This window comes from Polypterus senegalus, chromosome 16, assembly GCF_016835505.1.
Source record: "Polypterus senegalus isolate Bchr_013 chromosome 16, ASM1683550v1, whole genome shotgun sequence".
Lineage (NCBI taxonomy): Eukaryota > Metazoa > Chordata > Cladistia > Polypteriformes > Polypteridae > Polypterus > Polypterus senegalus.
In genome coordinates this window covers 25,695,828-25,713,597 of record NC_053169.1, presented here as the reverse complement: position 1 = coordinate 25,713,597, position 17,770 = coordinate 25,695,828, and the positions used below count along the sequence as shown (strand labels likewise).

The 17,770-nt window shown below is 39.0% G+C and overlaps 1 protein-coding gene across 2 annotated transcripts in view; it reads right to left on the bottom strand.

The window, feature by feature from the left end:
* The window catches only part of asrgl1 (asparaginase and isoaspartyl peptidase 1), a 63,455-nt gene that overhangs the window by 34,045 nt on the left and 11,640 nt on the right, over positions 1–17,770 (bottom strand). For both annotated transcript variants that reach the window (XM_039738372.1, XM_039738371.1), the window contains exon 4: positions 11,801–11,955. In XM_039738372.1, the coding sequence (XP_039594306.1) occupies positions 11,801–11,955 (155 nt within the window). The remainder of the gene's footprint in view (positions 1–11,800; positions 11,956–17,770) is intronic.

The window sequence follows — 17,770 nt, the reverse complement described above, 5'->3', positions numbered from 1 at the left end:
TTATAAAATGAAGTTGAATAAATCAGACTCTGCAGCTGCATGAATAAAAAAGTAGCACTTCCGGTTAGTGGAAATAACTCAAAAGTTGTTAAAGATCTATCTTTTGTACCTAATACTTGTATGCAGAATTTGGTTGAACTAACTGAAAGCGTACTCAAGTTATTGTATTTACACACACACAGACATAATTCCAAAAATGGTATTTTTCGAAATCAGGGAGGTCTAAAACTTCAAGATTCATCAAAATCTCAAAATCCAATTTTTAGATGATTATAATACTTTCTCTATACTTCATATACGAGAAAGTAAAAAAAAGAATTAAATAATAAAAAGACTCTGTACTGTTCTCGTCCTTTGTGTTTGAACCAGAAACTAAACAGCAGCCAAACTTCACAAAAGATTAATAGAGGCAGGAGATAGCGCCTTGCTCCAATTTTAGTTTGATTTAATGAAGTTAGAGTGAAACTGAAAAGAAGTAAAATACAAATAATTACTGATTTAATCTTACATCTTGCCTGAAGAAGGAGCCTGAGTTGCCTCGAAAGCTTGCATATTGTAATCTTTTTAGTTATCCAATAAAAGGTGTCATTTTGCATGGCTTTTCTCTGTGTAGTTACCATGAACTCAGTACACACACATTCTGAGTAGTGATGAGCAAACCTTGTGGAGCTCACTTCACTGTAAGTTTGACAGAATCATGGACATGTTAGCAAACGTCGCCAAACTCTGCGAAATACATTGAAGTCAATGGGTAAGGAGGAACAGAACTAGTTTTGAGTGGATTATTAATGGTACGGTGGTGTTTTAAGTATCCCTGGGGGTTAGGGAAAAATGTCTGCTGGATCCATTATTGTGGTCAAATATGTGGTATGAGCTGTGAGGTAGCAGTGGTAAAGCAGCACTGCGCCATCATGCTTCAAACATCAAAAGACACACCACAAACAAAATACATCAAACAGCCACCAACTAGCAATCTATACTAATAAAAGGCAAAGCCCTTACTGACTGACTGACTCACTCAATCACTCACTCATCACTAATTCTCCAACTTCCGGTGTAGGTAGAAGACTGAAATTTGGCAGGCTCATTCCTTACAGCTTACTTACAAAAAAGTTGGGCAGGTTTCATTTAGAAATTCTACACGTAATGGTCATAACTGGAACCTATTTTTTTCCATATACTGTAATGGACGTTAGCTCGATGGCCGTGGGGGGCTGAGCTGCGTGTGACATCATCACGCCTCCCACGTAATCACGTGAACTGACTGCGACCGCAGTACGTAGAAAAGAAGGAAGAGCTCCCAAAGATCGCTGAAGAAAAACGCCGAATACTTTATTCGCGAGATACACGTTTAATGAGAAGACACGAGGTATAAATGAGACTTTGGATCACTTTGTAACGGAGTTAAAATTGCTGTAGCGAGAAACTTTTAAGTGCCGGGTCTTAGCTAACATTAAGCAACGCCGTGGATATCGCGAGATTGCACGAGATAGCACAGGCACAGCTCAGAAGCTTCGATGCATGTACTCCGAGCGGCTCACGTGAACTGACTATGAACGCAGTACACAGAGAAAGCAAGACCTCTAAAGAGCTCTGAGAGTTTTTCTCACGTGCACATGTCTGCAAAAAGTGGCGTTTCCTGCACTGCAAAAATACTACAAAAGTCAGGCAGCCGGCATGCTCGCGTAGCTGTGCCGGCCTTTGAGACGCTGACTGCGCTTCTGCCTTAAGTGAAAGTACACACTTTTAATTTTTTTTCCCATGAGCTATAGCCCAGACACCTGTAAACACAGGATCCCATTTCTAGAACGCTGCAAGCTAATATTAAGGCGCTTCGCACTTTCTTTTACACGTATACGATTATGAGGTCACCGTGATGCTCATATCGTCAGCAAAGACCTCTCGCTACACTATATTAAAGAAAAAGGCAAGTTTCCTTTCTTTACACCTTTTTTCCTTTTATCCCCAACCAAAGCCTTTCTCTGTTAACACTGCAGAGGACACAAAAATTATTTTCTTTTAATTGCTGGTAATGCCGGTAAGGCACATTACCACAGGCAGAAATTTGGACGTTCCCATAGAAAATGTAATTTCTATACCACAACCATCGTGTAGCGCCTTTCAAAAAGGATCAACTACCAAGAGATGATCCATATACATTTTAGCTGCTGTTAGTACTACTTACCTGTTATGTTACACCATCTTTAAAATGTAGTTTACCCGAAACCACTCCAGTAGTGCTCAATGTACCTGTACTACTTAATATATATATGTGTATGTTTGTATGTATATTATATATATATATATATATATATATATATATACACACACACACACACCTATCTACATTATATATACACACACACACACACATATATATATAATTTATGTATGTGTGTGTATATATGATGTACTGTAGATAGGTATGTGTATATGTATGTATATATAGATATATATATATATATATATATATACACACAGAGAAACACGTTGATGCTTAATGAGCGAGACGAGACTCCTGGTTAACACTGCATTCAGCAGGCAGGAACTTAACTGCGTGCTCTGATTGGTTAGCCTCTCAGTCAGGAGAACTTAACTGCGTGCTCTGATTGGTTAGCTTCTCAGTCATCCGCCAATAGCGTCCCTTGTATGAAATCAACTGGGCAAACCAACTGAGGAAGCATGTACAGGAAGTAAAAGACACATTGTCCGCAGAACCCTAAGCAGCGAAAAATCTGCGTTATATATTTAGTTATGCTTTCATATAAAATCCACGATAGAGTGAAGCCGCGAAAGTTGAAGCGTGATATAGCGAGGGATTACTGTGTATGTGTGTATATATATATATTGACAGCAACACTCATAACAGTGACAAAACAATTACATTGACAATCATGTTACGTTATTTTCAAAATGTTTCCTTTTCTTTACTTCTCTAACACACTACTTCTCCGCTGCGAAGGTATTTTGCTAGTATGTATATATATGTAGATGTGTGTATATATATATATATATGTGTGTGTGTATATGTAGATATGTTCATATGTATGTATATATATATATATATATAGTAATCCCTCCTCGATCACGGGGGTTGTGTTCCAGACCCCCCCCGCGATAGGTGAAAATCCACAGAGTAGAAACCATATGTTTTTATGGTTATTTTTATATATTTTAAGCCCTTATAAACTCTCCCACACTGTTAACATTATTAGAGCCCTCTAGACATGAAATAACACCCTTTAGTCAAAAGTTTAAACTGTGCTCCATGACAAGACTGAGATGGCAGTTCTTACTCACAATTAAAAGAATGCAAACATATCTCCTCTTCAAAGGAGCGCTGTCAGGAGCAGAGAATGTCAGAGAGAGCGCTCGCTAAGAAAAGCAAACAATCAAAAACTCAATACGTGCTTTTAAGTATGCAGAAGCACCGCGATAAAGCTGCATTTTGTAGAGGAGCGACCGTATCTTCTAGGCAAACAGCCCCTCTGCTCACACCCCCTCCGTCAGGCAGAGAGAGTGAGAGTGATAGAGAGAAGCAAACAATCTCAAGCACCGCGCGGGAAGCATATCTTATATCATTGAGAAGTTTTATTTAATATGTAATACATGCTCTGATTGGGTAGCTTCTAAGCCATCCGCCAATAGCGTCCCTTGTATGTAAATCAACTGGGCAAACAAACTGAGGAAGCATGTACCATACATTAAAAGACCCATTGTCCACAGAAAGCCGCGAACCAGCGAAAAATTTGTGATATATATTTAGATGTGCTTACTTTTAAAATCCGCGATAGAGTGAAGCCGCGAAAGTTGAAGCGCGATATAGCGAGGGATTACTGTATATGTATATATACGCATAGCAGGTTTGTGACTGGCTTGTTGCAATGTTTGAGTCATGGATCTGGGCAAATCAGGAATGTCTTTTTCATTTCCCATTTAAGCAAATCCAGCCACTGTTATATAAAAAAAAAACAAAAAAAAAAAAACAAAACACCTCACACTGTTTCTTTCCATTTGAACTAGTGTGGTGTGGGGCTGAGATGTCACCCATTGTATGGCATTACGTGGGTCCTAATATGGGATCCTCAGGTGGTTCCCCATGTGGTGGGTGCGAGAACACGCTGTATCAGTGCATGCTCCCAACTTCTCTGTCAATCTGTGCAGAACTCATGGATTTAACGCACAAAGACTTTAATCGTCTGAAGAAGTTCACTCACAATATCCACAAATTTGGACACAGAATCTAGTACACCCTGTTAAACAATGTCTGGGCAGCAATGCAAATTCCTGCTGTCATGCTGAAGCAATGATTGGCGGCAACTAATGTAGAAGAAACACAAAATAAAACCCACAAGGATATCTTAATTCTGTTTAAACTTGTTTTGGCTGTGCCTGCCCGCTAATTAAGACATTCTGTACTATTTGTACCCAGGACATTTACCAAGAGAACAATTAGATAATGACAACACCCTTTGTTTAGTTCATAATATAAATTTATGTACAAAAAGAATCTCTGTAGATATAGATGTGTACCAAAGACCTTTAACCTGTTTAAATTACCTTTAGATATACTGGACAAAAGATAAAGGTGCGCTTAAAGATTATACCATTTATGTGTATGCCAATTGGTGCAAACTAATGGACCTCTTAATTCTGCTATGCAAATGAACCTAACTTACTTAAGATCATAGCTTTGTCATATAACTCAGTCTTGGGGTGAAATGAGTGGTGCACAGAGCAGCAGATGGTGCACATCAAGCAGGTGGTGCTGTTTGGAAAGGTGTTTTCAGCTATTCTTTCATTATGATACTAATTAGCTTTACTGCAACAGCAGCATTTACAAATGACACACAAAATGGTGGGTGTGCTGCATCAGAAAACGGAGAACAAATTGACGTGTAAACATCAAAATAATAATGATACATTTTAATCACAGAGTTATAAAACATAATAATAAAAATGAATTGTACACAGAAGGAAACCCCAAAATCATGACAACGCCACACAAGTGTTTCTGAAAGCTGTTTGTCTGGTGTCTTGTTTCGCCTGCAAATGCAGCCATTGACGTCAAGTGAGGGAAAAAAACGGAGGTTTAGTTGCCAAATAATTTGTTTTTAGTTCCTAGTTTTTGTTTTTTTTTCCCTTTCTTTTTTCATTGGTTCTCTGGTGTTTTCTTCTTCACCTCGTAATTAGCTCTGTAATTAATTAGCTCTCCCTGAACAAAGAAGCTTGTTGAGACTGGACAAACCACTTGACAGAGACAATAATATGATCTTTGTATAGATTTATTCTACTATTTGAATGCTTTCTCTCTTTAATTTATCAACAGTTTTTGAAAGTGAACAGCACTAAACACAGGAAGCCAGCTACCAGATAACAAAAATAATTTCTAGACTTTACTCATGAGGTGCATACATAGTGGACTGTTAAAGAAAATTCAAAAGACGACTGACTAAAGTTTAACACTTGTAATAATAATTTTAAAAACCTGCAGCCGGCTAAAACCAAACATCTCATGCAGCTATAATATGCAATTTAAACCCAAGAATGCTCACCAATACTAAATTTACCAGGCACTCATACGGCTTTCAGTTTGTGAATTAGAGCAAAAAAAAAAGCTCTGTACGCTTAGCTTTGTATTGGGGCCAAGCTGAGAAAGAGAAAGGAGGATTAAACAAGCATTAGGTCACACGGGCCGCTCTTAAAGAATCAGTTCATTTACTTTTGCTTCTCCAGAAGGGTCACAATTGAGTCGATATTGTCCTTTTAATCTTGTCCAATATCAGCTGCCATTTCTTAAAGACAGCAGTGTGCACAACTAAACAGCATGAGTATGAAGTTTATTTCTCACTCCTGACCCACAGTCTGTCAATGAGTGTCATGTACTGATTGGCCTTCTCTCATTTAAAAAAAACATCTATTGTTGGGTTTTACTGACAACCATCCAAAGAAATGGGTATGCATCATAAAAATCCAACAATAAAAACCTTAAAGGTCATTGAATCCAATTTAAAACAATTTAATTAATGACTCAATCACAAATTAGGTATTTTGATACAGAGGAATTACTCAGAAAATTAAAACAAGACAAGAAAACCATAAATAAAGTTACAGATTATCCATAAAACCTCAAAATCTACAAAAAAATTAACACAAAGAACAAGGCATAAGGACTAAATTCTAACTCAAAACCTTAAGTCAAGTTCAAAATGAGCATGTAAAATATACAGGAAACTGTTATTTGCGATAGCTTTGTACTAATTAATTTTAAAATGTAATCATAGTCAACTATTTTGAGTTTGCTTTCGGGAGATTATCGTATTCAATTCACTTTTCCCTCTCATTACTGCCCCTATGCAGCTGGCCATGCCATCTGTTTCTACCATTCCATCCAAGGGCCATATCGGGCCAAAGAGTAATCAACATACTAAGACAGAGAGCCACCTTGCAGCCTATTATCCAGGTTGTATTTTTTGCCACACTAATTGCACTCTTTTTAAACTGCACTTTGAGCACTTTACCTTTTCATGCCAGAAATATGTGTGAAAATAAACCTCAGTGTTCATGACCCTCAATATAATCCCAGAGTAAAGCTAAAACAAGGGCAAACCCAAGACCCCACCCTAATACAAGGGCTATAATAAAAACCCTATTACATGAAAGTAACATTCGGCAGTCGGCATGGTATACTGGCTAAGCCAATCCCCAACTCACTGAGTGACTCTAAATAACTCATTTAATGTGCCTATGCTTTAACTACTTTAGTAATATTTTTATGTATTTTTCATAGTTGGATTTAGGGTTAGGGTCTCACTATAGAAAACTGCTATATAAAAAATAATGTTGAATTGGTTTTTTGGCCACTAATCAAAATAAACTGACTCAAACCCATGCCTGCCCAGAAAGAGCAGTTCAGCTGAAAATAAATCAGACTCCACCACACTAAAACCACCCATTTAAAACGTGTGGGCCTATTATATTATCTGATTATTTTATTAACCAGATACGTCACTTGCTTTGTTTGGTCGTGCCTCTGCAAAGTAGTTATTTCAGATTGAAAGTGTTGCTGAAAGACGAAATGGAAAGCATTTTCATGAAAATAACAGGAAGGCTTCAAAGTATGAAAACAAATGTCAAACTGTAACTCACTTGACAGTTAATACAGGGGAGGCACAGAGTTTATAATTGTTCTCCACATTTCTCGCTTTCCTTATCTCGCTGACCATTGGTGGCACATCACAGTTTACTAGTTTGCCGATGAAGTTATGTGATAAATTTGGTATCTTCTGGAAGTTTTCACGATGCTTGTACAAACAATATTACTTAACAAGCTCAGCTCAGCAGTGTCCAATGAATCTCAGTTGTCTTTATTGCATGGTTCAACTTGCATTCTGTCATAAAGGGAGTCGTTTGTTACTCTATCCAAACGTCTGATTCTGTAATACTTAATAGAAAAACTGTTCAGGCAATGTGAGCTTATGGGTGATGATCTAACTCTCACTTCCATACAGAAAGTTCACGGACTGGTATACAGCTTGTAAGATGCATTTCATGATGGTAATAGAGATGATTTGAGAGAGGAATTTGATTTTCATTTGCCTATCAGATTTTCTCAATGCTACCACTAATCTTAAGCATTTAAAACTATCAACTGTGGTGGATTGCCGGCATTTTACTCCGGCCCTCACCCCCTGGCCGCTAGGAGGAGCTCTCCAGAGAGCATATACGGGCCCCGAATTCCAGCAGGGCCTCATGGACTATGTAGTTTTTATACACAGCCCTGCTGGATACCTTGGGGGCCACTGGGAGTCGCTGTCAGGAGGCCAATGGACTCATTTGGGCACCATGACCCGGAAGTTCGTCACAGGAAGAGCGACGGGCTTCCGGGGTGAAGAAAAGTACTGTTTACCCTGACCCGGAAGGAATAAGGACTTGTGGAACTGTTGGGCAGAAAGACTTCCGGGTCAGGAGGAATAAAAGGACTCTGGGAACTCCCAGACAACGAGCTGAGCTGGGTGGTAGGAGGGCAACGCGTCTGGGAGTGGAGGATTGTGATTATTATTGGTTATTTGTTGTTATTGTGATTAATGAATATAGTGGAGTGGAGGGTGCTTGGTGTACATTATTATAATAAATACTAGCCAACCCGCGGCGTAGCATACGCCGCATAATCAGGCCGCTTTTTATATGATTTTTAAGCACAGAGGAAAAAATAAACATTTGAAAAATCCGTAATTTAATAAACCACCAAGAAAAGTTGTCCGTGACTGAAAACCGGAGGAGCGCCGTTGCGCTTTCTCCTTCCAAAGCGAAGGACGGGGTTGAACGGCGCTCGTTCAGTACGCACTGCCCGCTTATGTGCCCGCCCCAACTCCCTACCTGAGTCGCTGTCTGTGTACAGTCCACACGCACCTGTGAGTCACGTTGACTGTTAATTTTCCAAACACCGCCTCAGTCGGTTTCCACGTTGAGTTTTCATTGTTCTTTGCGGTTCTGGGTGCTTTTTTATATATAATCCACCAAGTCACCCGACCATGGGGGGCTTTACAAAGGGCAGGAACGTAATCAGTGCGAGCGTATGACCCGCATCGCACTGGGAATTTCGTCGTGGGGAACAATTGCAAGCCACGGTCTCCATCACGAATGGGGTTCAACAGCTTACCCACGCCGGGTAGACACACGTTGATCCATTCAGTGTAGCGGTGCAGTACCGGACATACAAGTGCGTCACAGACCCGTTAATGCTCAATCTCACGTGCCTGAAAGCCACTTGTCCCTCTAAGAATTTGGACGCCGACTGCTTATTTGTTTGTATTAAAAGTGGTAACCCCACCTGTGACTCACGTAGACTTTTCATTGCTTTGTGCGGTTTTGGCTGCCTTTCTATATATAATCCACCAAGACACCCGACCACGGTGGGAGGGCGGTGTGTACAAAGTGCAGGAGTATCGAAGAAGACGCATGTTTGTCGCGGATGCGAATTGCTGTATGTAGCGTGTAAAACAGTTTGCTATGAGCAACAGTTTCGTCAATGACATTTCTCCAAAAAAACCCGACTGACAGAAACAAACAGTTACCTGAAGCAGGAATTTCTATAACATTGAAAGAAGTGTTGTTTCCATGAAATACATTTGAAGTGGCAACCATGGAGGGCAAAAGAATAGTCAACGTGGCTCACAGCTGGGTTTGGACCGCAGCACAGACCAAAGCGAGTGAGTATGTGTTTGATTTGGCGGGCAGTGGTCTGAGGTGCGTTCCTGAGCGCGTGGGAGGAGGGGTAGAGTTTGTGGGCGGGGCTTCGTTGTTCCTTTCGCATGGTTTTTCATGGTGGACGCGGTTGGTGTCGAAACCGAAAAGAATAATGAAAAGTCAACGTGGCTTAGGCGTGCATGTGGACTCCTAGCACAGGCGAAAGGGGCTAACTGGGTGGTCGGTGAGTTTTTGCGTCCGGGCACATGGGCAGGCAGTGTGAATGTCTAGAGAGCGAGGGTAGATGTGGGCCGGTGAAAAAGGAGTGTTGGTGGGCAGGAAAAGTCTTCCGTGTTCCTGCAGGAGCATCTAAGAAGACGCATGTTTGTCACGGATGGGAATTGCTGTATGTAGCGTGTAAAACAGTTTGCTATGGTGCAAGCGGTCATGCGTTGTAACCAAAAACTCGTAGACTGCTTACTTCATTGTGTTTTAACCTCAGTTGTAAAGGATTGTTTTAAAGATCCCATGAGGCGATTCACCTCCGCGAGAAACATGCCTCTATGAACAGTCAACCTAGCTCGGAGGTGCATGACATGAACATGGCAGTAACCTGACCTGCACCGCATGTGGCCTCCACGACAGACGAATATAAATGACGCCACTTTTTCTGTGTCCTCGCGTCCGACTTGGTGGGCGTGGCCCTGCGAGTTGTCATCATATCCAATGGGCTTGGAGTTGGTGGGCGTGGCTCCTTCCTGCGTGCGCCATAGGTGTCTCACTTGTCGGCGACTTAGTGAATCCACGCCCCTTCCGACGTGCTTTTCATGGTTGTCTTGCCTTAGTGAATTATATATATAGATAATTATTGTGGCAATTTTACCAGGTGTTTGGCGTGGTACCTGAGGGTTCAAGGGAGCACTACTGCCCCCTACTGCGACACAAACCATGATATTTATTGCCTGTTAGGTTTGATGTTGGAGTTTAACTGCTGATTGTTCTATACTTCTGTGTGTTTTCATGTTGACTTAAAGGTATGCATCTGTCTTTTTGATGTTGACTTCAAGATCTACTTCTTTAGCTAATGCAGCCATTGCCATACAGTAAGCTGGGATTGTGCTCTTTCCGTGCTTCCTTCAGGTAAAGTAATATCATCAGCAAAGTCTAAGTCGAAGACAGATGCAGATGAACATGATTGCCATGGCTTGGTAACTAATCCAGATACTCAACTGTGTGTGTGTTGCACTTCATCGTGTTTTGAGAACAAAATCCATGATGACGATGATGATGAAGAGGAAACGCGTGAATGTACTACCTTGTAGAACAGCTGTTGTAATGGCTAATTCTTTTGAGATTTTACCCTCCAGTTTAGTTAGGAATGACTTACTACAGTAAGAGAAAGCAGAAAGCATAACATGATATTCCTTCTCTTTTTTTAATAGAACCAACTTTGTAAACTTTATGCAAACTGACTTTAAACAGGAAATAAACGTGAAATGCTACCAGAGCAGGTCTGAAGGCTTACAGGTAACAAAGGTTCATAAGAACAGTAACCAAAAGATGGTGCCTATCTATATGTGTGTTACCAATCCTTACAAATTAAATTTTTTTTTTCTCTCGTATTTATGGATTTAGGACCAATCTAGACAGACTGAGAATCTAGAAAATGGAGATGAGTGTTAAAAGAGCTATGCAACATGCTTATGAAGCCTCACCTGGAGTAGTCCTGTGGGCTGTTTTAGTTTCCATATTACCAAAAAAAAAAAAAAAATCAGTAGCACTAAAAGTCCAGAGAAAAGCGACCAGGCTGACCGCAGAGCTGTGAGGCATGAGCAGTGAAGGAAGACAGAAGGAGATGAACCATTTAAATTTATGCAAATGAATATTAAGAGGTGACATGACTGAATTATTCAAACCTAAGAGAGCAACTACCTACGGTGCATCTGAGCTGTAAATTTTAAAAGGACATGGGTGCAACTGGTTAAAGGTCAAATTCACACAAAGAACTCCAGGAATAAGTCACCAAGGACTGGGTCAGTCATTAGTACATTGCGGACCTTTAAAACTCAACTTGGTGTTACTTTGTAGAAATAATGTGAACATCGTGAACAAGCTTTGTTGGGTGATGCCAAAATTGTTTTGGGGGCATATCAGTTAGACGCCCATGAGGCTGCAGCATGGGCATAGCTACTCGCTGCCTGTAGTTGGTTTTGCCATTTAAAATCCCAGTAAATTTATGTTTTATTTTGTTTTTACCAGTCAGTTATGATGGTTATCAAACTAGCTATTTACATAAAATTGAAAGTAAAATAAATTCAATGTAAACACCATGGACTAGCAAACGGTATGCAACACTGAATCTTCATTCACTGCAAAGCTTTCAAGCGCTGTGCCCTTAAAAAAAAAAACAAAAAAAAGCACAAGTAATACGTGCATTAACTTGAAATCCTGACTGTTGGGGTTCTGATGTAGGGTTTGTCAGGGGTAGGGGCCATTGCTTTTGTACGTTTCCACTGATTTTTAACTTCATTACTCTCATACAAGTTAAATTCAAAGCAACTATCTTACTGTAATAAAATAAAAAGTAAAAAGCTCATAAAAAGTTACATACTCTTCACTTTGATCAGAACCTTCATTAAAATGCCTGGTTTTTTCCCACATCTTTATGGAATATTCAGTTCTTAGGGACTCCTCCGATACTTCTTTTATACCCATTGCTTTTGCAAATTTGGATGCACCTTCTCCAGCAAGACACACATGGTTTGTCTGTCAGCACAAGTAAAAACAAAACAAAAAATAGACAAATAAATGAAAGTAAAATCCTATTGTCATTTTTTTTTTTTTTTATTTCTTCAATGTCTAATTTAGGTTAACATATTTTAATATTCACTTCTACAGGTTGGTAAGCATGCTAGCAGGACCCATTTGATCTGTATGATTGGTTTCAAACCAGACATTTAAGCACATGAAGGAACTTCCAAAAAAAAAACCTTTATAGGTGGCACAGCGGCACATTCCTGCCACATCAAAGGTCAACATTCTGTTCTGTCATCATACGTCATCAATCTCAACAGCACAGCTCTGGACATGGTCGAGTTTCCCCTGTCATGGTCAGGTTTGTGTCTACTAAAACTAAACATACTTCTTACTCCAACCTATGACATATGACAGCATATGAAGTGAAAAAGTAAAGTTGGAGCATGGCAGTGACATTAGCTTTTACACTGCAAAATAATGGTCTCTGTTTTCGTTAGATGATGGCTTCAGATTAATCTCAAATTGAGATGTGATCTTTGGGTTCTGAAGTGTTCCATTTATTCTTGACACAAATCAGTTTTACATTTCACATTTTACCACTTAATGCCAGACATTTTAATACTGGAGGACTGCAGTGGCTGCAGGATTTTGTTCCTGTTACTTTCTTTATTATTAACCTATTAGTGCTGCTAAAGCAAAACAAGTACAGTATATTCCATTTATTTTAATTGATATGTATTGTAACTGGAAGGCCGCCATGTTCACTCCAAACAATTTCTTAATTAGAAGACACATTTTGCTGTTTAAGACACACACATTATTTAATTCTAAGGCTTCTTTGTGCTCTTATTCTGTCACATCAGGTAATTCCAAAACTGTTAGCTCATTTCAAATCTCACTGCTGTTTAGCTAAAAGGAACACTTAAGAGTTCTAAATCTTAAAAAGCAAGTCAATTAAAGGATAAGAAAGGCATTTTTCAGGTCAAACTTAATTCTTCACAATAATGTTATGTATTAACTTGCCACATTAAACTGCATTCTAAAGCGAACCATATTTTATATGTTTATTTTTATTATTTTTTTTATTCATTTTATTGCAATCCATACAAAGCAATCAAGTTTTCACAAAAAGAAAAATTAAGTTAAGAACAGATCGATCCCCACCCTGAGAGAGAGAGCAAGCCAAACGCGTAAAATTTAAGGCTTGTAAACATACCTAAATGAATACATTCTCTGTGCTTTCTAAACTTATTTTAAAATATTACTGATTAGATCCTGCCATGTTTTGAAAAAAGTCTGTACAGATCCTCTAACTGAGTATTTGATTTTTTCCAATTTCAAATAATATAACACATCAGTTTCCCACTGACTTAAAAGAGGAGAGTTTGGGTTCTTCCAGTTTATCAGAATGAGTCTGCGTGCCAACTGTGTAGTGAATGCAATCACAATTTGTTTGTCTTTCTCCACTTTAAGCCCCTCTGGTAGAACCCCAAACACAGCTGTTAATGGGTTAGGAGGGATTGCGAGTCCAAGGCTGTCTGAAGGTAATTAAAAATTTTGTCCAGAATAATGTTAATTTGGTGCAGGCCCAGAACATGTGACTTAGTGAGGCTGGGACTTGGTTGCAACGTTCGCAGGTTGGATCATGCCCTGGAAACATTTTGAGAGTTTTAGTCGAGACAGATGTGCTCGATATATAATTTTGAGTTGTATAATTGTATGCTTTGCGCATATGGAGCTCGAGTGAATTCTCTGCATTGCTACTTTCCACTCCTTATTCTGATATATTAATTGAGAGATCTTTTCCCAGTGTCCTCTTGGATCTTTGAAAGGAAGGGATTGTAAAATGATTTTATATATTGTAGAGATGGAGTCTAAGTCCTTGAGATTGAGCAATATTTTTCCAGCATGGATGAGGGTGCAAGATGAGGAAAATCTGGAAGGTTCTGTTTAACAAAGTTCCTGATTTGAAGATAGTGAAAGAAATGTGTAGCTGGAATGTTAAATTTGGAATGTAATTGTTCATAGGATGCAAAGACGTTGTCTATATAAAGATCTCTAAGCAAGTTAATTCCAAATTTTTCCAGATATTAAAACTGCATATGTTTGTGAAGGTTGAAAGAGGTGGTTCTCTTGCAGGGTGCCACAGATAGAAGCTTCTCCGTCTTAAAATGCTTTCTACATTGGTTCCAGATTCTAAGTGAGTGGAGCACAATTGGGTTATTAGTGTATTGCCGATAACGTGTTTATTGGAGCACAGAGCAAGGAATACAAAGAAGTCCTTCAGGATTTTCCTTCTATTGCGTCCAAGCCTGTGTATGTTCTTCTATTTGTGTCCAGGTTCTTATCGCCTGTATATTTGCTGCCCAGTAATAAAACTGGAAGTTAGGTAGAGCCATGCCCTTCTGCCTTTTGTCTTTGTAGGGTCGCTCTTTTGATGCGTGGATGTTTTGAATTCCAAATAAATGAGGTTATTGTTGAATCTAATTGCTTAAAGAATGATTTATTAATGTATATTGGATGTTTTGAAATAAAAAGGAGCTTAGGAAGAATATTCATCTTAACAGTGTTAATTCTTCCAGCTAGTGTGAGATGAAGGGTTGACCATCTATGCAAGTCTTGTTTAATTTTTTCCATGCAGACGCAAATTTTGTTGATAAAGAGCTTTATGTTTACTTGTGATGTTTACCCTAGGTATTTAAACTGTTCTGCAATGATAAAAGGTAGGGTGTCTAATCTAATATTATATGCTTGAGAATTCACTGGAAAGAGTACACTTTTATTCAGATTAATTCTGAGACCAGAGATCTTTTGAAATTCTGTGAGTGCTGCTAAGACTGCAGGCACAGAATTTTCTGGGTCCGATATATACAGTACCATGTCATCTGCATATAATGAGATTTTCTGTTCCAGTCCTTCTCTGCTAATCCCCTTTATCTGATCAGTATTTCGACAATGTATTGCCAGTGGTTCAATGGCAATTGCAAACAGCAGTGGTGACAAGGGCATCCTTGTCTAGTGCCACGCTCTAGTTTAAAGTAGTCTGAGCAAATGTTATTGATGCAAACTGAAGCTTCTGGGTTAGTATACAGTAATTTAATCCATGCACAAATGTTCGGGCCAAACCCAAACTTCTCCAATGTAGTAAGAGGTATTTCCATTCAATCATGTCAATGCTTTTTCTGCATCCAATGATAATAATATTTCTGGGGTGTTTGATTTAGTTGGTGAGTATATTACATTAAACAGGCGTCAAGATTTGAAGATAAGTGTCGGCCCCTAATAAATCCAGTTTGGTCTTGTGATATTACGAGGGAGCACTTTCTCCATCCTTCTAGCTATGATTTTAGAGAGTATTTTAACGTCGTTATTCAGAAGTGAAATTGGTCTGTATGATGCACATTGTAATAAGTCCTTATTTTGTTTTGGAAAGACAGTGATTAGTGCTTGGCGAAAGGTTTGTGGAAGAGATTGGTTATCTCTGGCTTCTGTAAATGTTGCTAATAGGAGGGAGCTAGCTGAGCGGAGAATTTCTTGTAAAACTCTGCAGGGTAGCCATCAGGGCCTGCTGCTTTTCCACCTTGGAGTGACTTTATAGCATCTAGTAATTCTGATAATGCCAGAGGTTTATCAAGTTCCTCCACACTAAAAGCGTCTATTTGTGGTATCTGTAATGTATCCAGAAATGCATTAGATTGTGTATTGTCTTCTTTAAACTCAGTAGTATATAGGGATTTATAGTAGTCTCTGAAAGTGTGCATTATATTTTTGTGTTCATGATTTTATCTCCGTTCGTTAGTGATTACGAGATTGCGCTATGCACTTCTTGCTTGTGAATTTGTTGAGCTAAAAGCTTATTAGCTTTCTCCATGTTCATATAATGATGTCTGGATTTGTAAATTAGTTGTTCAGTTTCTTTAGTTGTCAAGAGGTTTAATTCTGAATGTAGAGCCTGCCTCCTCTATGTAGAGTCTCGCTTGGTAGTCTGGCATGTTCTTCATCTATTTTAGTAATTTCGCTTTTATCTCTGCTACTTTCTTGGCTTCGGATTTATTTCTGTGGGAAAGATATGAGATAATCTGTCCTCTTAAGAAGGCCTTAAGAGTTTCCCAGAGTATTCCTGCAGAGATCTCAGGGGATGTATTTGTCTCTAGAAAGAATTTGATTTGTTTGGATATAAATTCAGTACAATTCTCGTCAGCTAATAGAAGCGGTTGAGCCCATCTGCGGGTGAGTGTATGGGGCTTAGTAATTTCAGCTCCAAGATCATAGGTGCATGGTCCGAAATAACAATAGCATCGTATTTACAAGATTTAATCTTAGGCAAGAAGTTATTGTCTATAAAGAAGTAATCAATCCTTGAGTAGCAATGATGTACTGGTGAGTAGAAAGAATATGTTCTTGAATTTGGGTTTAAAAACCTCCAGGGATCTGATAAGTTGTGATCAGTTATAAACTTTGTAATTATCTTTGCGTGTTAGATGCCGCCCCTGTGGAGGAAGTCCTATCTAAAAGTGGATTTAGAACACAATTAAAGTCCCCAGCCATTATAACTTTATGAGTGTTCAGATTGGGAATGGATGCAAATAAATTTTGTATAAATTCCTTATCATCAACATTAGGTGCATAAACATTTATCAAAATCATTTTACAGTTAGATAAGTCTCCCATGACCATTACATATCTCCCTTCAGGATCCAATACTACATCTGATGCTACAAATGGTACTGTTCTATGTATGAGAATTCCCACACCTCTAGTTTTCTTCGTAAAACTAGAATGGAACATTTGGCCAGTCCAGTCTTTTTGCAGCCGGAACTGATCTTTGCTTAGTAAGTGGGTTTCCTGTAAAAATACTATTTTAGCATTTAGACCTGTTAGGTGAGAAGTACTTTCTTTCTCTTTAATTCGTGATTCAGGCCTTTGACATTCCAGCTTACGAAGTTAACTGTCCCATCATGGAGACACTGATTCTGAGTTTTTGATGTCATTTTATAGTCTTAACTGGAAGTGAGATAGTTTAGGTCTTAATTTCCTATTTCCCCAAGAGTTGTTGCCATGCAGCTTATTATTACGTTGATAGTTATAATTATAAAGATTGAGATGATAGATTAGGTATAGATCAAGCCTGCTCTCTTTCTCTCCCCCCTTAACCCCCACCCTCCCTTTTGCCTCCCCAAGTGAGGCTAAAACCCACTTCACACAGTCCCAGTCCTCTGACATACCCAGAGACAGAGCACGTCTAAAGCAAAACCAGCCCCAATACAGAGGCGCTTTAGGGTTAAAAGATATTTTATACATTTAAAAAAAAAAAATAATAACTAGTCGGCCCGTGTGTTTTACAATGAAGCTAACGGGTACCAGGATCCCATTCTACAGATAAGCCTTAAAACTTAACCGGATTTGTCAATTTTGAACCGGTCAAGGTTTCAATTTATGCCTTCTAAACGTGTGGGGCATGTTTATAATAACAAAAATTATTCATAATTAATACATTTAATCACGAAATCCTGATAGTAATTTGTCAAGGAAAGGCTGTGATTCTTGCTTGTTTGTCTGTTCACAGCGATCACCATGACTGGAGTTACGACAACTTGCCCTTTGCCAGGCTCTACTCCATTTATAATCGCACTTTGGCTTCTGAAGTTCTGTTTCTTCAGCAGTTATGTTAACTCATGGAGTGTAGCAACAGATGGATGTGTGCTTCATAGGATTATTCTTTTCCTAATCAGCACCTCCTTTTAACCCATTATTTTATGTGCTGTCATCTACAAAGCCTGCAGAGGGAGATTTATGTCAAGTGGAGGTGAAGTGACAAGAGCAT